Source organism: Polyodon spathula, chromosome 2 (genome assembly GCF_017654505.1).
Source record: "Polyodon spathula isolate WHYD16114869_AA chromosome 2, ASM1765450v1, whole genome shotgun sequence".
Taxonomy (NCBI): Eukaryota; Metazoa; Chordata; class Actinopteri; order Acipenseriformes; family Polyodontidae; genus Polyodon; species Polyodon spathula.
Genome location: NC_054535.1, coordinates 71,295,715 through 71,320,752, shown reverse-complemented (window position 1 = coordinate 71,320,752; position 25,038 = coordinate 71,295,715). Strand labels below are relative to the sequence as shown.

The 25,038-nt window shown below is 41.5% G+C and overlaps 2 protein-coding genes across 3 annotated transcripts in view; one reads left to right on the top strand and one right to left on the bottom strand.

The window, feature by feature from the left end:
* Window positions 1-150: 150 nt before the first annotated feature.
* On the top strand, window positions 151-4,519 carry LOC121299895 (sepiapterin reductase-like). The gene is made up of 4 exons (XM_041228109.1): window positions 151-363; window positions 2,098-2,448; window positions 2,744-3,034; window positions 3,302-4,519. Exons 2-4 carry the CDS (start codon window positions 2,115-2,117, stop codon window positions 3,490-3,492), a joined length of 816 nt encoding a protein of 271 aa, XP_041084043.1. The 5' UTR covers window positions 151-363; window positions 2,098-2,114; the 3' UTR covers window positions 3,493-4,519.
* A 15,995-nt stretch (window positions 4,520-20,514) lies between these two features.
* LOC121299887 (WD repeat and FYVE domain-containing protein 3) overlaps window positions 20,515-25,038 on the bottom strand; it is a 98,943-nt gene continuing 94,419 nt past the window's right edge. For both annotated transcript variants that reach the window (XM_041228085.1, XM_041228095.1), the window contains one exon: window positions 20,515-24,063. In XM_041228085.1, coding sequence (XP_041084019.1) covers window positions 23,943-24,063 — 121 coding nt within the window. In that variant the 3' untranslated portion in view covers window positions 20,515-23,942. The remainder of the gene's footprint in view (window positions 24,064-25,038) is intronic.

Genomic DNA, 25,038 nt, shown 5'->3' with positions numbered 1-25,038 from the left:
GTCTTTCTCCGGTTAAGGACACATCCTGGAATGTTCACCCAACAATAAACTTAAACCTTTAAGAACGGAGCCCCACCCCTTATGAAAATCGAGTGCCAGAGTTTACACATAGTCCATTGGTCCTCAGCCATTCACCCGGACCAATCACAGAGGAGACACAAGAGGCACCGTACGCAGGCTACATCGACACTCAGGGGTACTTCTCACAGGAGCAAACTCTGGGCATGCGTACTTTGAGGGGGAAAGAAAGAAATAAAAAATAAGAAGTTGAGGCCCTGCTGTAGCGACGACAAAAACGAGGGCTGTCATTATTTCTCCAGTGTAAGCAGTGGACTTGAAGACTGTTGAAAGAAATTTGGAAAGGTGAGTGTTAATTAATCTGATTTTTGTTATTATGGGATGTGTGTAAGTGAATATTTAATAACGTTAATTACTGATCAAGTACCTTAAAAACGTATGGTTTAAATTGCTTTGTTGAATACTGTGCCATAATCCATCGTTAATGGGAGAGGTTTGTTATTAAATCGCACTTTTCAAATTAAACGTAAACACACACACACACACACACACACACACACACACACACACACACATATATATATATATATATATATATATATATATATATATATTATATATATATATATATATATATATATATAAATTAAAATGAGTAAGTTTACATTTGCAGCACTATAATGATTACTCGATTGTGCAACATAATATAACATTTGAATGTGCAATGAACTTAATGTGCAATGTGCAATTAAAACACCCCGCTCCCGCAGAACATTCATTTCAATAGCGACCCCCCCAACACACACCCCCTTCTGCACCAATACCCCTCTCGATTTGCAAGGTGCATTGTGAAATCAGAAACGCCACGTCACTTCGGAGACAGCCTAGACTGTTCACGAATGTTCCTTAGTCTGAACAGTATGTCAAGCCATTTTAATATTTAACCTCAATTGCTGATATCACGAATTCACGAATGGCATTTTTGATATCAAAAATATACCTGTTGATATCAAAAACGCCATTCTTAATATCAAAACGCCATTCTCAATATCAAAAACGCTATTCTTGGTATCAGAAATGCAATTCTTGATATGCAAAATGTATAATAATGAGCTTCTGGTTTCAAGTCTTGATATCAAAAATGCATACTAATAAGCATCCGGTTTGAATTCTAGATATCAGAAATGCGTACTAATTAGGTGATGAATTACACCCGGTCTGTATGTCTGCCTGTGTTTGGCAAAATGTCTGAGAATTTTCGTGACATGGCCAATGTTTTACGAGCAATTCATAGAAAATGCACGTCCAGGACTGGAACTCGCAAGGCGTATGTAGTTTCAGATAATTAAGACAGAAGTAGTAATGTTCAGCTAAAGCATTCTGAATGCAGAACTTTTTGTTTTGTTTTTTAATATATAGGTTGTACAAAGTGTTATGACCATACAGTAAATTGTTAAGTCTATTTTTCTAGATCTTTGAAAATACCTTTTTGTTAAAGTCACTAACTCTGATGCTTCGTTATTGTTAGACATGTCCGTTCTGGCCCGTTCTATAGATGAAAAACGCACCTTACTGCAGCAGAAACATTATCAACACTATCAGACATCTTGGCATACCCAGGATAATGTGCTTACAATTGTGTCGAGCGGAAGCCTCCGTCTTTTTAGTACACTTTTTTGAAGTCCAAAATTGAGACCGGATGTTCATTAGCATGCATTTTAGATATCGGAAATAGAATTGTTGACATCAAAATAAGAAGTGCTATTTTTGATATCAACAATTGTTTTTTTGATATCCACAATTGTGTTTCCAATATCAACAATTCTATTTTTGATATCAAAAAATAACATTGAGAATTATTTATATCAAAAATAGAATTGCTGTTATCAGCAATACATTACTGATATCAGCAATTTGGGATTTAATGTTAAAAAGGCTTGCCATAGAACTGTGCTTGGTTGCATTTGTTTCCTGTTCTTAGGCGCTACCATTGCAGATTGATTCTGAACATCTCTGCTAAATATAGTTTGTATCTGCTATTTAAAATCAAGCTAGAAGCATCACACATTCAATTCGCAGGAAAACACCAGTCAGAGATGCAGACCAACGCTGGCAGGACGGGATACGCGGATCTCGGCAAGGCCCTGTGCATCATCACCGGAGCATCCAAAGGCTTTGGCAGGAGCTTAGCCCAGCTTGCCAGCCCCCTCCTGCGGCCTGGCTCTGTGATGGTGCTGGTCGCCAGATCGGGGGATAAGCTACAGGAGTTGCAGTCTGAAATCTCCGGCACTATCCCAGCCAAAGATGGTTTAGAAATTAGATGCGTGGAGGCGGACCTCGGGAGAAAAGACGGGCTGCAGGAGGTCGTGAGAGTGGTGTCTGAAATCAAACCGCAAGCCATCGACCACGTCCTTCTCATCAACAATGCAGGTGAGTCAGTTCGGTTCGGTTCTGTGTGTGGGGTATTTTTTTTCTTTACAGTACTACCTGCAAGAAAGGCATCGGCTGGTACCACTGGCTTGGCAGTGACTCACAGAAAACAAATAATAAAAATAATGTAGACAAAAAGTAACCAGTTTCATTCCATGTCATAACATTAGCTAAACAACGGACTGTTTAGCTTACCCAGATGAACAAATTGCATACATTTTTTTGTCACTGGTCCAGTAATGGCAACTTTGAACCCATCTCACTGCCTCACCCCATCCCGTCTTTATTTCTCCAGCCGCTCTCGGAGATGTCTCCCATTTCACGGCGGATTTCACGTGCCTTGCAGAGGTGGATGCCTACCTTTCCTTCAACGTGAGCTCAATGCTGTGCCTCACTGCCTCCGTGCTGAAGGCATTTCCAAAGCAAGACGGGCTGAGGCGCACCATGGTCAATGTGAGCTCTCTGTGTGCCTTGCAGCCTTTCAAGTCCTGGTCTCTGTACTGCGCGGGCAAGGCTGCTCGGGAGATGCTCTTCAGAGTGCTGGCAGAGGAAGAGCCTGACGTGAGGGTGTTGAATTATGCACCAGGTATGTATCTGCCACAGCAGAACAAACTCAATTAAATAAATAGTGCTGTATATGCTAGGGAAAATGTATGGCTTGTAGTCCTATGAAATGTGTCTGGTAGTAGAAGTGGATGATAGCTGTGTTGTATATTGTAGTTTATCATTGTCAGTGCAAGTTGTGCTGTATGTGACCGTGAAGGTTGTGCTGTTTATCACAGTGTATTAATCACAGTGTGTGCTGTGCTGTTTATCAAAGTGTATCAGTGATAGCGTTTTGTCCTCCTTGCAGGTCCTCTCGATACAGACATGCAGTTGGAGGCTCGCTCATTCTCTGGAGACCTGGAGCTGCGGCAGACCATCAACAGCATGCACACCAGCGGCCAGCTGCTCTCCTGCTCCCAGTCTGCCACCAAACTGATGCAGCAACTACTGAGAGACGAGTTCAAGTCGGGAGCCCATATAGACTACTACGATGTGTAGAGCCCAGTCTGACAGGAGCGCATGTGCAGGCCAGGTCTCTGGACTTACCTGCACATCCTTACAATAGGTTTTCATTTTGTGAATCTATTGCACATGAAAAATACAAGAAAGTGAGAGAGTGTACCTCAGTCATCACCTGGACACCCCTGCCTGCCAGCCAGCCAGCCAGCCAGCCAGCCTTCCTGTTATTCAGTCCTGGGCCTGTCTCTAGCAGGGATAGCCAGTTCTGCCTTGTTATTGGGGCTAATGGTAATTGAGTTCAGTTGCACAGTTAGTGCAAACAAATGTACAGATGAGCTCCTAATGCTTTAAGACATGAAGCGCTACATAAATCAGCTGAAAATTAGAGTGTTTGCTGAGTTCACTAACTAGGGGCATCTATCATTCCTCTGTTTGTAAGCATTTTTTTTTTAAGGAGAAGTTTTTATATGCAAAATTTACATTCCTTTAAATACAAAAATAAAAACAAACCTTAGTTTCCAGTTCTAAGGAAAAAATATGTGTTTTAAATGAAGACATTTACTTTTTTTTTCTTAATTCAGTGATGCAAGTTTTATTTACTAGCACCATACAACAGGGAAATACTGGCAGTCTGAAGCAGCGCTGAATTTTTTTGACTGAATAAACACCTCTTGACATTTTAAAGCAAACCCTTAAATGTAATGTCATGTGACTGTCGCAACAGAGGTGACCACATGTTTGCCAACAGCAAAGGGGTTTATTCAGGTCCAGGGATAAGTCTAATAGATGTGTCCAGTTATCAGGTATACCTATACAGACAAACTAAACAACACTAAGAAACAGAACCCTGTATCTGGAAATGTTTCAGGTACCGAGCACAATGAAAATGGCTTTGCAGTGTATGGTGGAATAAACCAAGCCCTGTTTCTGTTTCCCCTCCCACTGGTCTACTCCATATCATGTCTGAATCATGCATTGTTTTAATGTGCCTTTCCTGCTGTAAAGAGATGGTTTTATGTGAGATGCAGTGTAATATAAATGTTCTTAATAAAATGCATTCTCATCATTATCCTAGTTCTGTGATCCATGCAGCAATACACTCCTCTTATTCCAGTACACATTATTTCAGACAGGGAGGATCACAGATCAATAAAGTCCCGGTGGACTGAATCAAAGACTGTGTTGTTAATTTTATAGCCATCAAGAGCTTGGGAATTCTCAATTATTCTGTCTTCATCATGAAATACAGGTTTCTGAAGAATGTGTGTTTCTTGAACAGATGTAATAGATTAATTTTAAAACTTCAATTTAAAATAATCTCATCCATTCTCTTACCTCTTTAAAACTACAAATAATAATCACTGAGCCCCCTTTAATACTAACCATGGTTTTAAAAATCTATTACATCATATACTGCAGAACAAGTATGGCGAATAAGATGTTAGGAAGTTGATTTTAAAACATTAGTTAATCTTCCTTTAAATCAAAACCAAACCTTGGACACACTTTGCATCTTGTGTTTTTTTTTTTCTTTCAAGATATTTTGATGTATGTTAGCAACAACAATCGCACAAGTGCATCATATTCACAAACAGTGCAATCAACCTTTACTTGCAAAACCTGTACACCTTAAAACGCAGCAGGGTACAGCTTTTGGCATATTTAAAAGCACTACTGCATGGTCCCAGTGCACAGGTGGTATTGAGACATTGCTATTCAGGTTGCTAGTCTCACTGCACGTGTCTCCCCAGAAGCAGTATCCACATCTCGCTGTCACTGTCCAGGCAGCGCACTGTGATAGGGAGAGACACTTACAACAGGGCATAGCCAGGGCAAGGGCACCGCTATAACACGGCATAGCCAGGGCAAGAGCACCGCTACAACAGGGCATAGCCAGGGCAAAGGCACCGCTACAGCAGGGCATAGACAGGGCAAGGGCACCACTACAAGAGGGCATAGCCAGGGCAAGGGCACTACTACAACAGGGCATAACCAGGGCAAAGGCATCGCTACAGGGCATAGCCAGGGCAATGGCACCGCTACAGCAGGGCAAGGGCACCGCTACAACAGGGCATAGCCAGGGCAATGGCACTACTACAACAGGGCATAGCCAGGGCAATGGCACCACCGCAACAGCATAGCCAGGGCAAGGGCACCGCTACAACAGGACATAGCCAGGGCAAGGGCACTCCATGCTTCTAATCTTGCTCTTTCAATTATACACACTATCAACCTGTGCCTGGACTCTGGCTCGGTTCCTGCTGCCCTCAAGCTTGCCCAAGTTACCCCTGTACTCAAAAAATCATCCCTAGACCCAGCTGACTTATCTCATTTCCATCCCATCTCCAATCTCACTTTTCGCTGCAAAACTCTCAAAATGGCTGTAGCCAGTCAGTTGATAAAGCATCTGCTTGAATCCCTACAGTCTGGCCTCTGGCCGCATCACATTACTGAAATTGCTCTGCTCCGGATTGTGAATGATCTCCTGCTTCATGCTGATGCTGGTGATCCCTCAACTTTTCCTCCCTGACCTAACAGCCGCTTTTGACACCATCGATCATGGCATTCCTCTTGACTGCTTTCAGAAACATGTTGTGATCTCTGCCTTTCTCTCCTGGATACGGAGATACTTTGTCATGCATTTGTCTCCTCTCGACTGGACTACTAAAACTCTCTCTATGGCGGTCTCCCGTCATGCACCATAAACCGACTGCTGCTAGTTCAGAATGCCACTGCCAGAATGCTTACTAGATGCAAAAAACGTGAACACATCATGCCCCTGTCTTGCCCAGCTGCACTGGCTGCCTGTAAAGTTCAGGATTGCTTTCAAAACTCTTCTGCTCACCTACAATGCCCTTCATCACACAGGTCCCAAGTATCTCCTCAACTTGCTGACCCGCTATGTCCCTGCCTGCAAGTTGAAGTCCTCCGACTCTGGCCTGCTTGTTATCCCCAAGCAAAAGTGCACTACACTTGGAGAACGCTCATTTAGCTTCATGGCTCCGACTCTTTGCAACTCTCTCCCAGCTTTGGTGCGTGACACTGCCACCATCGCTCACTTTAATCAAATCTCAAGACCCACTTGTTCTTTCTTGCTTTCCATGCTTTCTGACGTTATCCACTGCAGCCGTTTTTGTGACAATGTACTATGCACTTCTCTGTATTTAAAGTATTATGGATTTTGGTGTTACTGCATCTTGTAAAGCGCTTTGTGGTGGTGGTCCACTGTGAAAGGTGCTATATAAAATAAAGATTGATTGATAATTTTGTGAAAATTAAGCCAATGCCTTATGTTTGTGTTGGTATACATATTTATGTTGGTATACACATTTAACAACTACCGTGTTGCCACAATACATCTGTTGAAACCAATCCTTGAACTTTCTTTGCCCAATATTGCTTGGTACCCTTTCAGTCCTCAAAATACAATTTATACCTTTTTCCATTAGAACCATGGTATCCTTCAGTCAATAAACTTACATTTATTCATGCATTTGACACCTATGTCCTGCTAATATTATTACAAGAGATTACATCAGAATAGTGCCCCAGTAAGGAAGGTATCTTTATCAGTAACTCCCCCCAAGAGTGCCACTCACATTGAGTCCAAGAAAATACAGACACTTATATGCTATAAAACTCACTCAAATTGGTAGTCCAGTTGGTATATATGATGTGAAGTTTATAACTAAAGTTCTGGAGGAGGAACAGCCCCTGCACAGTACATCATCTAATTGAAACCCATCAATAGTATATAAATATCTATGTAGCTCACCTCTCTAGTGTTTGGTTCATTTGCATCCCAACACCTTCCCCATCTCCACCCCATTAGCTTTCATAGGTAAGAAGTGGCAGATCAGCAACTTAAAAGGTTCCATAAATAAATTGGTCATATTTGGGCACAAAGAAAAAAGTCTTAAAGAGCATTATGGCAGCAGTTATATCTTTAAAAGAAATTCACGAATGACAATTTAAAAAAAAAAATTAATAATAATACTACTACTAATAATAATAATAATAACATTTCACAGAATGTCACAAAACCAACATTTTCTGTTTACATTCTGCTGATGTGAACATCATCCAAAAACCAAGGCTGAACATTTTAACATTTAGCCTAAACTGTACACTGCAACTCGATTCACTATTGAAACAATATTTAAAATTGTAACCATCTTTTGCTGGAAACAAGATGTTTAAAATGCTCTCACGTGACACAAACGATAATATATATATATATATATATCTATATATAATATATTTATATATATATATATTATATATATATATATATACACACACACACACACACAAGCAGACCAAATTTTTTTTTAAAGTTTTTTTTTAAAAAGTTCAAAAAATTGTAAACCTTTAAAACTTATGTTGACACATCAATTAAAATGATTATTCCCATAGCCTATTTTGCCTCCTCTTAACCCAAAATAGAGGTGTAGCAGGTGCTACTGATTTTACTATACTTAAGCACAATTGATCTGCACAGTTAACAGGTGTGATAGATTTCAAGATCCCAAACGTGTTGATTAATTGGTTACGCTTACCTTTTAAAAGCAGTATGTTCCTTCATTATGCGATTATCGCTCTCTTGGTTTTTGGGGGTTAGCTGCCTTTAACAATCTCTACAACTTAAATACTACTGAATTCACTACCATTAAATACTTCCTTTTTGAACCTTTATACTTAACATGATTGCTTTTGCTACCATTAAATACTCCCTATTTGAATAGAGTGCTTTGTAATTGTTTTCAACGTGTGTTTGATTCAACTGGGGATTGTTCCCATTTTATTAATAAATTCTGTTTCAAACTGTACCGACCCTTGTACTTTCATTTATTTGAAAGGTTGTTGTGTGGGGATTTTGTTCTTAAATTTTATTCTTAGGAGTTCCCCTCTCCTATATACTAAAGGGGATGGCGTAGTCCAGTATATCCATTGGGTGGCGCTACAGTTATTAAACATGGGAGAAATGTTAACTGCAAAACCTGAAATGACAAACTTGTTTATACACACTGTACATTAGTAGTATGTAGAAATGTCATCGTACAGAATGAGGAAATTTGTGAAATCCGTGATATTGTGAATTTTCAAGGGCATTTCTTACAACAGACAGTGCAGATTCCTAACCTTCCTGAACAGCCCAGGAACAGAGGGAGAGTGCTGAGGAGGAGGGAGAGAATTTAGGGTCTGCATTACCCTTTCTGATCTCCCTGAGGGTGAAATTATAGCTCGATGCTGGCTATTTCATTATGTACAATTGTTTGTATTCATCATATAATAAATTTGGTTCATTATATCATTTTCATTATGTATATTTTGTTTTACCCGTTGTATAATAACAAAGTTAAGACACTTCGTTAACACGGGTCATTGCCTCTCCAAATTACTTACCTACTGTTCAATTGAGGTAGCCTATTTAGAGGAGAGCTATTTTTTAGATTAGCCTGTTAGTCTGTGCTACTGGGAGCCCGTTTAGATGATTTCAGAATACCAGCGCTATGTAATTTTCCCATTTAAATGTTGCAGCTTACATTGGGCCAGTTAACACATTCGGGATGGGGTAAAATTTGTGCACCGGCAGAGCGCTGCTTTACACCCCACCAATTTAACGCTGCGTCGGTCGATCTTGATACATGTCGCCCATTGTTATTTAAAGGTATTTAGATATAGATCCTAGTTAATAAACGAATTACTGCACTAAATTAATTTTTTGAATCTGCTGATCCTCATTAATGATTGATTGAACCTAAGAACTCGATATTAATTTGAGTCAAGTAGTGAACAGTAATATTCCATATAAGTTCTCACATCTTGGAGGGACATCCTAAAGGATAATAATATTCATAAATCGTTCTGACACACAGAACAATACACACTGACATTCAAGACTCTTGACATTTAACACTGGAATGTTACTACACATTCATTATTAAATTAAATAAATATTTATACCATTAGAACAGTTCTTAAACATAATGAGAATAGGGGAAAAGGGAGTTTCGGATTTCCCTCTTTCTGACTGGCTGAGAGGCGGACCTTGGGGGTTGCTGAACCTATAAGTAATGCTCTGTTGTACCCTCAGATCTTCCCACATAGGATGTAAGCGAGTCAGCAGAAGCTTTGCGTCCCGATGGAGAGCAGTGCAGCCACCTAGGCATGGATCTCGTACTGTAGGGCATATATAGTATCTATAATATGTATATATATTCACGTTATTATATATATAGTATATAGCAGTATATATATAATATATATATATCAGTAGCGGGTAAACCTTGGGCGGACCCCCGAACATATAGTTTTAAGCAAGGCAGTTGAGGGAACTGCGGATTGTAGGACGGAGTCTTGGGCTGTGCAGATAGCAACGGTCGGGGTGCTGCACCTTTTATTTTGTAGTTTTTGTTAAGTGTTTTATTTTCTCTTTCTTTGTGCCTTCTGTTTTGATTATTGTTTCGTGCACCTGCGTGTGTATCCAAGGTACTCTGTGAAGCCTTATACCATTACCAGTAATAACAGGACAACAGTGCCACCTTGTGGACATAAATAAACAGTGCACCCGAGAGGTATTAGCACTGCAAACTTCTCTCTCCTGTGTCAGTGAATTCCTCACCCTTCCACATGTGGTGTCAGCGGTGCAGTGCACCAAAAAGGAGCAGAAATGGATGCCAACCAGTTTTCAGCCATGATGGATCTCCTACGCCAAACCCTAACTGCTGCTGTGCTGGGGACTGCTAGGTAAGCGGGTCCAGATCCCAGGTTGTAGAGGCCGACCAAGATGACAGCAGAGGATCGACCCGAAGCCTGTCTGGAGGTTTTTGAAGCAATGGCGACTTCTGCAGGTTGGGCTCAGGCACAATGGGCTAGCTACCTCTTGCCACAGCTGACAGGGCAGGCACAAGCAGCAGCGAGGACGCTGTCTCCCAAGCGTATGATGGATTACCCCACGTTGAAAGCAGCCATTAATCACGTGGGGGCCACACCGGAGAACCTTCGCCCATTGGCTGAAGGATTACGCCACGGGTTGGCTGAACCCGCATGCCAGGCTGGTGGAAATGATCGTGATTGAGCGATTTCTGGAGTGCTTGGGCCCCAGGATCTCAGCTACAGGTATAGCGGCAGGCACCTGCCACTCTGGAGCGGGCGGTTGAATTGGCAGAGCCGTACCATGCAGCAGAACCAGCGCCAGCTAGATTGCCTGGACTCCCCTATCACCCCCTCTACTGGCCCCAGAGAAGGCGAAGGGACTAGGGGGAAGGGGTAGACACGTTTTTTGAATGGTGGTGTCGGCGGTGTCTCCCAGCCCGGGAACCGGGGCAGGGTGGGGTTACTCACGAGTTGCTGCTGTGTCGGACCGGGGTCTCGTGCGGTCACCTTATCGTCGAGCCTCTTTGATGGCTTCGGTATTTCTACCTCTTGCTGAAGAGCCAGGGCGAAAAACTAGTCCACCAAGGTGGACATGCAGGGAGGTGGGCCACATTGCTCAGGATTGCCCATTGTTGGATTGTGACCTCAGCCGACCAGGTAAATGTGTTCAATTACCTCAGTCACTTCAGCAGACAGGTTTTTGTACCAGTGGATGGTATAAAAACCCAGGCTCTCATGGATTTAGGGTGTGGTCAGTCTCGAATACAGAAGAGCCTAATCTCACCGGGGCATAAGCAAATATTGGGACGGGTGCATATTAAATGTATTCATGGGGATGTACACTCTTATCCCAAGGTTAGTATAAATATAAAAATTGGCCAGCAGGTGACGAGAGTACAGGTACAGGTACAGGTTCTCATTTGCCAGTACCAGTAGTTTTTGGATGATAACTTTTAGCAGTTCAAGGATTGGTTAGCTGCTCTGACAGCCCCATCCTCCCTATTGGCTAAGAAAGATAAATTGGAGAGATCGTCCCATTTTGCTACCCAAAATGGTACTGTCACAAATTTAAACCCTGTAAAACTAAACGGGAGAGCTGGGTCGCTAAGAATGAGGGCTGGCAGTAGAGAGAGTCCAAGAAGTTTCAGGGTAGTCCACCAAGCAGGAAAGTTGCATCAAAACGCATTTTTTTTCTCTCGGTGAGGCATGGGGGTGTAGGATTTTCAAATGGACTGGTGGTGCCATTCTGAGGGGGAGGATATGTAACGGGAGGTCTGTGCTGACTGTCTGATGTATGCATGGTGCTGCAGGAAGAGGGCAGCCGCCTTGTAAAATCCGCCGGTCAGTCATGGCAATGACACGGAGAGGTGGGGAAGAGGGTGTATTGGATTTCCCTCTACCTGATTGGCTGAGAGGCGGGCCTTGGAGGTTTGCTAAACCTATAAATAACACTCTGTTGTTCCCTCAGATCTGCCTACATAGGAAACAGAGTATCCGGGCGTGAAGCTAGTCAGGGAAGCCACCAAGAGGCCAAAGGCAACTCTAAAGGAGTTAGTCTTCCACGGCTGAGCTGGGCAACAATAGCCCCAGTGCTTCACAAAACTGGCCTTTATGGGAGAGTGGCAGAAAAAAAGCCATTGTTGAAAAAAACTCACATCAAATCTCGGCTAGAGTTTGCCAGAAGACATGTGAGAAACTCTGAGACCAAGAGGAAGAAGATTCTATGGTCTCAGACCAAAGTAGAGCTTTTTGGCTTCAACTAAGCATTGTTTGGCACAAGCCTAACACCGCACATCATCCTGAGAGCACCATCCCTACCGTGAAGCATGGTGGTGGCAGCATAATGCTATGGGGATGCTACTCTGCGTCAGGACCTGGAAAGCTCGTGAAGATAAAGGGCAAAATGGATGCAGCAAAGTATAGAGAAATCCTGGAGGAAAACATGCTGAAGTCTGCAAGAGACCTGGGACTTGGAAGATTCATCTTCCAGCAGGGCAATGACCTCAAACATACAGCCAAAGCCACACTGGAGTGGCTTAAAAACAAAAAGTTCAATGTCTTGGAGTGGCCCAGTCAAAGCTCGGACCTCAATCCAATTGAGAATATGTGGAAAAAGTTGAAAATTTCTGTTCACCAAAGGTCCCCATCTAACTTGACGGATCTTGAGCAATTTTGCAAAGAAGAATGGGCAAAAATTGCAGTGTCCAGATGTGCAAAGCTGGTAGAGACTTACCCAGATAGACTCATGGCTGTAATTGCTGCCAAAGGTGCCTCTACCAAATACTGATGCAAGGGGGTGAATACTTATGCAATCAATTATTTTATGTTTTTTTATTTGCAATTAGTTTAGAACAATTTATAGATTTTATTTTTCACTTTAAAATTATGGACTTTTTTGTGTTGATCAGTGGCAAAAACTCCTAATTAAATCCATTTTGATTCAATGTTGTAACACAATAAAATGTGGAAAAGTCCAAGGGGTGGGGGGGGGTGAATACTTTTGAGAGCCACTGTATGTGTTCAGTGCAGCTGTGGTACTTCCGTCCCTTATTAACTAAGTAGAATTTGAATAAGAAAGCTGGGTTTGATATGCTGCTATCCAAGCACATCTGTTTTGTTTTTATTAACCTCCTGCTAATTTGAATGCCATTAACTTCATAAATATACAGACTCCCCTCTCTGACCTGTAATAATTAGACCTATTTTCATGTTTAAATTTAAATTACCCTAATTAATATTACCATATTGTTTAAACTTGTAGTTTCCTGTAATTAAATCACATTCATAGGAAAAGATCCTCATCTGCATTTTCAAATAGCTCGTCCTTAGATTACTCTGGCTTTTGTTTTAGGATCAATTGCTTTTATAAAGTTGATATTAGTCACGTACATATTACAATTATTCAATAATTTTATAATCATTTGACTATATCACAACAGCTGAGTATGCTGGTAGTTCTCAAAAGCCATGAATACCTATTAAACAACGCTGAGGTTGTCTAGAGGCGCACAGAGTGGAATAGGCATTGGAGCACCATCCTCCTCTTCAGGCATTTGTGTAGCTGAAACTCCCCACTAGGGCCCTGTTCCTCGTAGCTGGTTTAACTAACTCAGGCTAATCAGAGGTTAGCCAGATTCGATTAACCCTATAATTGAAGTCGGGCTATCTCCGTTCCTCGATGTGTCTTGTTAACTCGATTCCGACTTAAGAAATCTGGGTAATTGCGTGTGCTCATGCTACCTCAAAGGGAGAATCGCAGAGCACTGAAACCATGATCTTCATGAAAGATGAGAGCAACTTATTTTCAGCCTGACTGAGCAAGAGCTTATAATGGAAAGTTTCAAGGAACATAAAAGCATTATCACAACTAAATGCAACACTGCTGCTGCTGCCAAGTCCAGAGAGGAAGCATGGAAAAAAATTGCAGATAAGATAAATGCTTTTTTTTTTTTTTAATTTGTGGAGCATCGCACATGCAACAACGATGTAGCAAGATCTGTCACAGATCATCTGAGAATAACTGATGTCAAGTCATGGATGATGTATGGTATTATCTAAAGTCTGACACCTACTGTCTAGCACTGGCATTGTATAATTGTCATTAAAATGTTGGATTATTTGCATCAGTTGCTGAATTGCAGCTTTTAATTTCACGTGGGTGATAACGTTATAAGTACTTGTACATTAATGCTGTGAAAGGATTTCCTGTTCACAAAATCCGCCTCATTTGGTCCTGAAGGTGCCTTGATGGGGATCTGACTGCAGTCCACAGCACCAATGATGTTGGGGAACTCTGCATAATAATGTAGCCTACTTTAATAAACGATAACAATGGGATTACCTATTCATTAAATTGCATATAACCTAGTAAATTACCTGTGGCTGCATAGAAGCTCTCTTTGATGGCGTTTCCCCTTGTATGTCCCGGAAATGTGATGAACACATTAAGAAATCTCTTTAGGGCGAGGTAGACCCTTCAGACTGCACGGCATATTTGCTGATATTTTCAGCATCGCCAACTGGTTATTATACTTATTTATTAGTTATACTGTCAATATTTTCTTTTTAATGTATTTGAAGAATGTATCAGAAATGTCTTTATTTTTGCACACGATAAAGAATACTGTTGTGTTTAATTTGTCAACTAAATGGAATAATTGTGAAAACCGAATGGAGAGGAAATTGAAACCGATAGAATTGGATTCGTGAAATTCAGCAGCAGCTTTATTATTTCTGCACAGCACTTTCCTGGTTATACTGTCAATGTGATTGTTTCAAGAATGTTTCCGAAATGTCTTTATATTTGAAAGGGGGGTCAAGGTTAATCCTAGTCATTTGAAAGGGCTGCTGAGCTGTCTCAAGCATGAGTGGCTGATGGGGAGGACACAAGAAGACCACATTACACTGGGACATACTTTTGGCCCTGCAGTGGATGAGATGCTGCAATGCTCTCATGGTGCAAGGAAGAGCCGGTGCGCCTACTTCCCAAGTGGCGCTCTGCAGTTCGCAGACCAGCAGCCTCAGAGACTGGCACAGCCTGCCCCAGCTACAGCCAGGGGGGGTTTTCACAACCGAACCTAGGCAGGGCAAAGGGGCAACTTGAATACGTTTCATAGCCAAGCGCCACGGCAGAAGCCTCAGGCTCAGCCGCAGCCCTAGCAATTTGCTCCCTTTTCAGGGAGTAACCTGGAGTATTGGCGTCAATGCACCTCGGACACCTGTGCGCTTAATATTGTACAGACCGGATATTCTCTGCAATTCAGACGGTCCCCCCTCCCTTTTGGGGTGTGACCCCAACATTAGTCACAGACCCGCAAGACGGTTGTGACCGCCCTGCTACAAAAGGGGGCTATTTGCAAGGTACACCCTCTTCATCTATTAGAAGGGTTTTACTCCAGGTACTTCCTGTTGCACAAGAGGGAGGGTGGCCTCTGAGTGTGGAGTTCATTTACATAAAATTATATTGAGATCTTTGTCTGCAGTTTTTTATATAAAATGATATGGAGATCTGTGTGTGCAGTTCATTTATACCTTCAGGGAACAAGCATGGCTATGTCAGTTCAATTACTTGTAAACACACAATATAAGTTTGATACTTATTCTGTTGGTTGGATGTTTAAAACAAAGTCTTCTTAACACGGTCGTCCTCTCTGTGGAAGTTAGCTGTGCAGCAGCGCAGTGCAGTGCAGTATCTCCATGTAGTCTGTAGGCAAAAGCGTTCGTCGTTCTGGAGGGAGCCTATCTTCTCCTGGACAACTTTGAAGACTACATCATTTCGTCTTTGTTGAAGAACTACAGAGTTTGATGAGTTGAGAGCGATGGTATTGAAGAGAGAAAGAGCGAGCGAAAGCAAATCCAGAGAGTGCGAACCCAGAGAGTATGAAAATCCTTGTTTTGAGTTTAAATAACACGATGCATAGATGTTCCCTTGTAATTTAAACAAGTTGTTGTGGTCCTTCCATTGGTTCACAGTATCTGATAGAAAGATGTGTGTCACACAAAAAGGGTGTGTTAGAAATGCAATGTATCCACCTATTTTGTTATCAAAGGATTTTATATTTATCAGTTAAACCTCTTATTCAATGTAACTTTAGTTACATTCATTAGAGAAGCATAAAAATTTCAGTTTCATTGTCTATACAAAATTACAATTACAAGCATATAAAACATGTAATACAATCAAAAGATAATATTCAAAAATAGTTCTTAGTTTATAATATTAATTTAAAACGCAATAAACCCTTCAGGTTTATTGGGAAACTTACTTAAAATGACCATTAAACTTGTGTCTACAAGTTATGTAATTAAAAATGATTCTTAAAGCATTTTAATTAACCTTTAACACAATAATGGTACAATGGCACTGTCATTATAGCTTCCTTTGGTAGGTTTTATGACCCCTTTGGAGGCCAGACAATCAGACAGCATTTTGGAAGGCAAGCTTCAAAGATTTAACAGTTTGTGGCCTGTGCCTTGATCTAATCATCAAGCTTTGTTGTAGATCTGGTTAACAACTAAATATCTGGGAAATGCTTATATTAAAATTAATTTAACCATGAATTTCCTTGACACAGTCTGTTATATCTGTTCAGGTCACAGGCTGTTTAGGGTGAGTACCCACGATGTAATGGTTACATTTCGTACTTGATAGGAAACTTACAGCTATGGCCAAAAGTTTTACATCACCCTATAAAATTATCACATTTTGCTTCATAAAGTCAAATGAAACCTGCTAAATAATGTTACATTAATATATTAAATTATATACTGCTTTGTTAGTTAAAAAAAAAAAAAAAAAAAATAGGTTTAGCGCTTAGGTGGCAAATGACTACTAATAACTTGGAATCTGTCAATATGTGGGCAATTTACCATTACTCACTAACTGTGGCCAAAACGTGTTATTTAGAAGCTTTTAAAATAATAATAAATAATATTTAAAAAAAGAAAAAAAAAATCAAATTGAATTTGAATGTTGTGCTTTCAGCTTTCAGTTAGAATCTAATCTATTGAAATTGTCAGTGCCGACAGGGTGTGCTTTTGGATGGTCACCCCTGTCGTCTATTATAGATCTCTGATTTGTTTTCTGTTGGATACCCAAAAACTTGGTTTGTGCCGCTTGTCTGAGGAGGGAGGCTGAGTTCCGAATCAATGCCGAGACCTTGTCTGAGGAGGGAGGCAGAGTTCAAAATCAATGCCGAGACCTTGTCTGAGGAGGGAGGCAGAGTTCAGAATCAATGCTGAGGCCTTGTCTGAGGAGGGAGGCAGAGTTCAGAATCAATGCTGAGGGCTTGTCTGAGGAGGGAGGCAGAGTTCACAATCAATACTGAGGGCTTGTCTGAGGAGGGAGGCTGAGTTCAGAATCAATGCCACTGCATTAAGGAGAAAAAACATAATTAGACATATCAAATTTTGGGGAAAAAACTAAATAAAATAAAAATAATTGGTCACTCTAAGTTAAAAAAATAAATAAATTAATTAATTAATTAATTTAGGGAGACAAATATATCTATTTGTAAAGGTCGACTGAGAAGCCACCCTTAACACTCTAGTTCCAAAACCAGGGTTTTAAGGATCCACGACCTATGTCCATAGAACCTAGTAAAGGTATGAGGAGTAACCCACACTGTTGCATTACAGATGTTCGTGACAGATGCACCCTGAAATAAAGACATCAAAGTTTCCATGCCCCTGGATGACTGGGCAATGAGCTTTCTGGAGGGGGCAAGTTGGCTCAGAGGCAGTCCTGACTGTGTCTGCTATCCATCGGCTTGACCATGGGACTTTGTACAAGAGCACCCAAAAACATTGTTTGGACTGCCTCCAACTCTTCATTCTGTCAACGTAGCATGCCAAGGCATGTACTGGGCAGAGCATATGGATCTGCAGCTCCCTGTCAGACTGGAAAGGTGGAAGGAAGCCTCAGATTCCACAGACCGTTTGACATAGAATGCCAAGATTGTCTTTGGCAAAATGTAGGATTGGTATGGAGCATGACTTTTGTCCTGCCTCTATAAAAATGAAGCAGGCTTTCGCTGAACGAATTGGGATTCAAGAGTGCATTGAGCACCATGTTTAACAATGTCCTTCATAGGCAGCCAAAACCTTCAAACCCCTTTCAAAAATTGCCCCCCCCCAGGAAGCTGAGCTCAATTTAGACATGGCAAGCTGAATGGCTGCCAGATATACCTTTAATGTAAAGGGGGATTTCCCCTAATCAAACGGGTCCTGCAAACACTGCAGCATCACTACCATGGGACAAGTCGTGGGGTCGAACCCATGAAGCAGACACAACATCTGAAAGATGCTGCACTTGTACCCATACTGGGAATGTGTGGATCTTGCTCTGGCATTTTGCAAGGAGTCAATAACCCTATTAGACAGACCCAGGCGGCTCAAATGCAGCCGCTCAGGATCCAGACCCAGAGCTACAGGCTCGATGAGTCGGTGTGCCATAACGTCCACCATGTCTGACTGAGCAGGTCCCGGCGCTTGGCAGTATCCACGGATGGCCGCTCAGTCTCCTGGGCCAATAAGGGGGTTACAGGGGTCATGCCTGCCTGTGGAAAGGCACATAACAATTGCCTTGACCACTTGTGTGCCAAGCCATCTATCGCCAGCGGGTCACCATTTCCTATCATGGAGAGCCAGAGGGGACAGTGGGTTGATTCATGGGAGGCAGAGATACATCTCTGCTCTCCCGAACCTCTCCCAAATGAGGGTCACCACCTCAGGGTTAGTCTCTACTCTGAGGCGCTGGGACCCTCCTTCAAAGGAAGTCCGCCTCCCAGTTTATCACCCCGGACAGATCTACTGCCCACAGGGAGAAGAGGTTCTCATGTGCCCAGAGCAAAAGCTTGCGGGCCACGCAATGGAGACTGGGCAACCTGAGGCCGCCCTGGTGGTTGATGTAAGCCACCACTGTTGTGTTGTCTGTACGGACAAGCACATGCTTCCCTCGAGCCTTCTGCAAAAAATGCTGCAAGGCTAGGTAAACAGCCTGTAGCGCCAAAAACATTCATGTGGAGACGCTGCCAAAGGGGGGTTCCACATTCCCTCTTGCCATCCCACAGAGCCCCCCAGCCCAGGCTGGATGAGTCCGTGTTGATGACCTCCCTTCTGGTGACACTACCCAGTGCTATGCCGAAGCGTAAATGGGCAGGCTGTTTCCACCAAGAGCATGCCTTTAGACCGTGGCGAGACACTGTCAATAAGCGGTCGCGGTTCAACGCTAGCTGAAAAACCCAGTTGTTGAACCAGGCCTGCAGTGTGTACATGCGCAGGAGACCCAAAGGAAGAATCTGGGAAGCTGTCGCCATCAAGCCCAGAAGCTTCTGGAACTTCATACTGTGATCGCTCTGTTGAGCTAACGAGCTCTAAACAAGCGGCTATTCTCTGCACTCTGCTGTCTGACAGTGAACAGCATTGACCTGGAGTCCAAGCACACTCCTAGATAGGAGGCTGTTCGGGAAGACATGAGCTGGCTCTTCACATGATTCACTGTAAGGCCCAACCATTGAAGGTGGCCGGTGACAAGTTCCGTGTGTACGTTTACCTGTGCTTGAGATTGGGCACAAATGCGCCAAAACGAGAATAAAATAACTCCAGCCGGAGTTACTCCAGCCTGAGAGCACAAAGTCAGCAGACTTGCGTTGCTAGATCCTTGGGAAGGGGTGACTCAACCTGCCAGGTTCAAGCGGGGCACAACCAACAAACAACAGGCTGTAATGCACAATATACACGTAACTCATTTTTACAAAATTATCACATACATTATGTAAAACACAACAATTAGTGAAAAGTATAGTCATAAGCAACTAGCACTTATCTGATAGGCTCCTCCAGTCAGGTCAGTTCTTGAAAGGAAAAATGATGTCTGTGACCATGGTGTTTTTATGACCTTGGGGGCGGGCCGTGACTGCATCACAGACTCGTCGAGCAGCTTTGATATATCTTATTCACGTTTCAGGTCTTTAAGAGGTAAATACCCATTTGGCAATGGTTACATTTCGTACATGAAAGGGAACCTAATCCCCTGAACTAAAACTGCCTGTGATGTCAGTTCCATCTTTAGGTTCCTGAGACCTTAAAAAGATTCTTTCTGTCTGACACTAAGTTTCTGACTTCCTGTGCATCCAAATTGTTTGTCTACTGCTAAAATAAAAGAGTGGATATCAGTAAGTTTCCAGACCCCAATCTCAATAGTTGGTAAACAGTCTCTTTGACCAGCCTAGCTCTAATCAGTCACCAGGATCCTGCATTTCCTGCTGCAGTTAAAATGGCAGTCAGTTCGCTAAAGATGACACACAACAAGCAAGTGCTGCTTCCACACGCCATTGTTAAATACACACAATGTAACAAAACAACACAAACAATGATACTCTTGGTGGTAAATAGCAGGATTTTAATTTAAATATTTTTTAAAAAGTTTAGTACCAAGACTATTGCATTCTAGTTACATACTGTACTGTTTTTTAGGGGTTATTCTACTTGTTATTGTACTGAAGATCAGTCTACAATGACACATTTAGCCATCACAGATTGCACATTAGTACTGTAGTAAGCACAAGACCACCAAAAAAAGGAAACATTTTTTCCCCATATATAGTACAAAATTCCACTCTTCAGTTTTCCAGTATTTGTTTAATTACTGTACATATAATGATCTTTTAGGGCTACAAGTTAATAATGAATGCCTCACGAATCAAAATAAAAAAAAAAAAACAACTAAAATATACATTGCACTGACACAGAAAGTCAGCAGTGTTAATAATCATGCAACAAGTAACAAAACTTGCTGACATTAACAAATACTTAAAAAACAGTATAATTGCATAAATACTTTATACAGTTAATTTACTGTGAAGAAACATGTCATTTAAAAATTATAAGAGCATGAATAAATGCATCTGATAAAATTATGGTTCCAAGCAATTTATACACAACAAGAAGGTGCAAAACAACTTGTTCAAAACTGTTTTGCAGTGTATTTTCTGGAGAGCTGTGAAACAGTAGCGGGTCCTATCATCCGCGACAGCCTGGCATTATGATTGCACATGACATATAAAAACATACAGTACTGAATAAATAATAAGAACGAGGACACACTACATGGCAGAAGGGGAGATCATTCTGTATTTAACAGCTAATAGTGTAACTGGACACAGAAACAATTCTACTCGTTACATGTTATATGTAATAAAATGGTTATGAATATGCTTTATGTATGTAATAAAATGGTTATGAATAAACTTTATATATGTATGACATAGAAAGTGACCTAATCAAGGCTGCTTTCTTCCTGTTAAAGATTACACAGAACTATTGTTGCCCACAGTACCAAAAACAAAGCAACCTTCTATCTTAGCAGGCTAGTGATATCACAGTGCAAGAAGAACATCAAACTACTTATGAACAAAAGACTCCAGAGTAGACTGACAAGGGACCCTGGCTATCTGCACAAATTTGGAACCAATTAAAAAAAAAAAAGAACGGTTCTAAACAGTCTTGATATTTAACAAGTGAAGACAGTGGATTTGATGAGACCAGTAATGGGAAGACAGCCACAGCTTATCTACAGACGGACAGCACATCAAAAATGACAAGTCTTACATTCTAGTGTAGTCACCAACACCACCACGTTATCAACACGCCAGTTCCATTGCTAGCAAACAGAATGCGTTCCTAAACAAGAAGCTACCCTTCAAACAGGCAGAGAGGAGACATCAGTGAACACAATAGATTGCATGCCAGGCAGAGGCGGAGGAGACATCAGTGAACACAATAGATTGCATGCCAGGCAAAGAGGTGGAGAGGAGACAACAGTGTACACAATAGATTGCACGCCAGGCAAAGAGGTGGAGAGGAGACATCAGTGTACACAATAGCCTGCATGCCAGGTAGATTTTCTGCATCTTAAGAAGTTTGTCTTTTCCCAATTTGGGTTTCCACAGTGCTATTAGGGAATGCTGGGTACCTACGGAAGTCAGTGAATCTCAGTGCTATCAGGGAACGCTGTGTACCTACAGAAGTCAGTGAACCTCAATGCTATCAGGGAACGCTGTGTGCCTACAGAAGTCAGTGAATCTCAATGCTATCAGGGAACGCCGTGTTCCTACGGAAGTCTGAGTCTCAATGGTATCAGGGAACGCTGGGTACCTACGGAAATCAGTGAGTCACAATGGTATCAAGGAATGCTGGGTACCTACGGAAGGCTTTGTACCTTCTTTTAAGTCTCAATGCTACCATTTCTTGAGAGATATCTTTCCTTGAACTGCTGCAATATGCAAAGCATCTTAACCCTTTGCCATCGGACCATTCAAATTTTGTGCATTTTTGACCGGTGACGCGCCTTGCGTTATGTGATGTCACACAGCAACTTGTTTTTACTATTTGTGTATGCTGAAAATAAAAAGAATGTGCTTTTCGTGAACTTTAGTAAATGTAAGAAATACTATTAAGAAATAAAATTTCGCAAATATAATATCCAGATAATTTTTTCTATCTAACTTGGAAAGTGGTCGATATTATCAGTTATTAAAAAAATATATATTAATAGTTTTTCGTTTTTTTATGAGGGACGTGGCTTACATATCTATTTTTTTGTATTCCACTAGTTAACAAAATATATCATTGGAAACAGCTACTTCAGACCTTTCTATTAATATATTGGGTTTTAAATTCTGATTTAAGGTTACCAAACAACAAGCAATAAAACACAACATGTTCACGTGCAAGTCCAAATACAGGACTTCTGATTAGGCAGCAAAGGGTTAAGGCTAAGTACCAAGCAGGATCAGTTGAATGATAAGTTGGAATGATATGTTTGCCAAAGCTCATGTAATGTTACATTGTTTAAAACAAACAAACTGGATCAGAACTATCCTGAAAATGACATTATCATCCTGTATATGTACTGATGTTTTTAATTCTGAAGGGATCTGTGATATGTTGCAATGCTATTACTTGGTGTTTCATATAATTGAAAGTCTAATTGTTCAATGTGTAGACAGTAGTTTAGAACCGTCATCATTGGAAGCAGACGCCAGGATACTGTGGGCAATAGTTTAACAAAATCAATATAGTAAACAACAGGTAAGAATTAATTACATTTAATCCACATAAAATCCGCTCAGAATGGAATTAACATGTAAACATTCATTGTGGTGTTTTTTTCTGCCCACATTAAATATATAGCGGCATCAGCTGACATGTTCGTTTTTTTTTTTTTTGTTGTTTTTGTTTTGTTTTTTTTAAAGCAAATAGCGGTTTGACATAATTCCTAGTAACAGGCAACATTTTTAATAAATTTTTCAAGTTAAAAAGGCCATTGTGTTTATTTACAATACAAACAAATTCATTTTATTTTTCAAGGACGCCAAATATAGTGTATATCTAAAATCTAAACAGCCAGTGTTTCTTTTAAGATATTTAGGTAGAACTGATGTCAAGAAAAAAAAAAGAAAAAAAAAAGCAGACAATAAGGGGAAGAAGAAAAGAGTGTTATTGTTTAAAACCATCCAATCCTATTGGACCCAAACCTGCCACATACAGACATAACACATTTTAATACAATCAGTGATCCCTTTTCTAAATCAGTGCTTTATACACAGTACAAACAAATGTATGTGAAGGTCCACAATCTCACTGTCCTCCTCCCTCCTCCTCCTTCAGGTGCCTCGAGGGGTGGGGTTGGCTGACAATACTCAGCTCTAGTTGCTGGAGCCCTCCTCTCTCTCAGCTCTAGTTCCTGGAGCCCTGCTCTCTGAGCTCTAGTTCCTGGAGCCCTGCTCTCTGAGCTCTAGTTCCTGGAGCTCTCCTCTCTCTGAGCTCTAGTTCCTGGAGCTCTCCTCTCTCTGAGCTCCAGGTCCTGGAGCTCTCCTCTCTCAGAGCTCCAGTTCTTGCAGCTCTCCTCTCTCAGAGCTCTAGTTCCTGGAGCTCTCCTCTCTCAGAGCTCTAGTTCCTGGAGCTCTCCTCTCTTAGAGCTCTAGTTCCTGGAGCCCTCCTCTCTCTGAGCTCTAGTTCCTGGAGCCCTCCTCTCTCTGAGCTCTAGTTCCTGGAGCCCTCCTCTCTCTGAGCTCTAGTTCCTGGAGCCCTCCTCTTTCTCAGCAGCTCTAGTTCCTGGAGCACTCGTCCGGCCCTCGCTCGTGCTGCAGGTTGTAGTAACAGTTCTGACACACTCTGACTGGGGAGGAGATTTTTAGACGCTTAATCTCAGACTGGAATCTACTGCACCTGGAACGAGATGAGGCGGGGCAGCTCAGTTAGCACTGCACACAACAAAGAGAGGCTCTTGTATTTCACAAGCCACTTCATTGTAAAGCCCCTTTCATACTGCCGCTCTTATCGGGATCCCAACCCGGGTTCCGGCTACCTGGGTCACTACCTGGGTCCTGCGTAATGTGAAACCACTGGTTTACCTGGGTCTGCAGTGACCTACCTCAGGATGGGTTGACACGCTTTGACTTGGGTCAAACGAGACAAAATACATGATGGGTATTCGGAAGCTGACAAAGTAACAAACAGCCACGCCTGCATGAAGGTTTCACATCCACAAGGAACATTTCTGTTTATTCTGTTAAGCCATATTTCTGTTGATTGAGAAACATGATGAGCCAGATTGCAGCATAGTTGCATTTGCTCTAATCAACATGACCCTGGGTCTGACCCGAGTAGAGCATGCCAGTGTGAAAGGGGTAAAAGAGGAATTTCAATTCAGAGAAAAGAAACCCCATTTCTACAAAAGTATTATACAGCTAGCTTGCAGACTTAAGTGCAGGACTTGTTTTGTGAAACTGTTCCCTGTTCACTATCTATCTGTGAAAGAAAGTTAAGGATGATCCTCAATCACTAGATACTCAATAGAAGTAAACATGTTTAAAAATAGACAAACCTGTTAGCAGTCTTTGTCAACGTCTCTTATTCGAGGTTAAATAAAATTGTCCTCCACACACATTTTCTCATACATAACTATTTTCCATGTGCTTCTATTCAATTGCATTCATTTTGAACTTTCTCTAAGGCCTTCCATAAAGCTTTACAGGTAACTATCTGCAAATGTAGCACATGCTACTGCTTCCATGGTGGGCTTTGTTACTACAAAAGTACATGCTGCACTAGTTATGAAAGTGTACTCACAAAGCCTTTCAATAAATTGTCCGTATTTTTTAAGATGCTTGCATCAAAATGGACCACCATCTAAAATCGCTA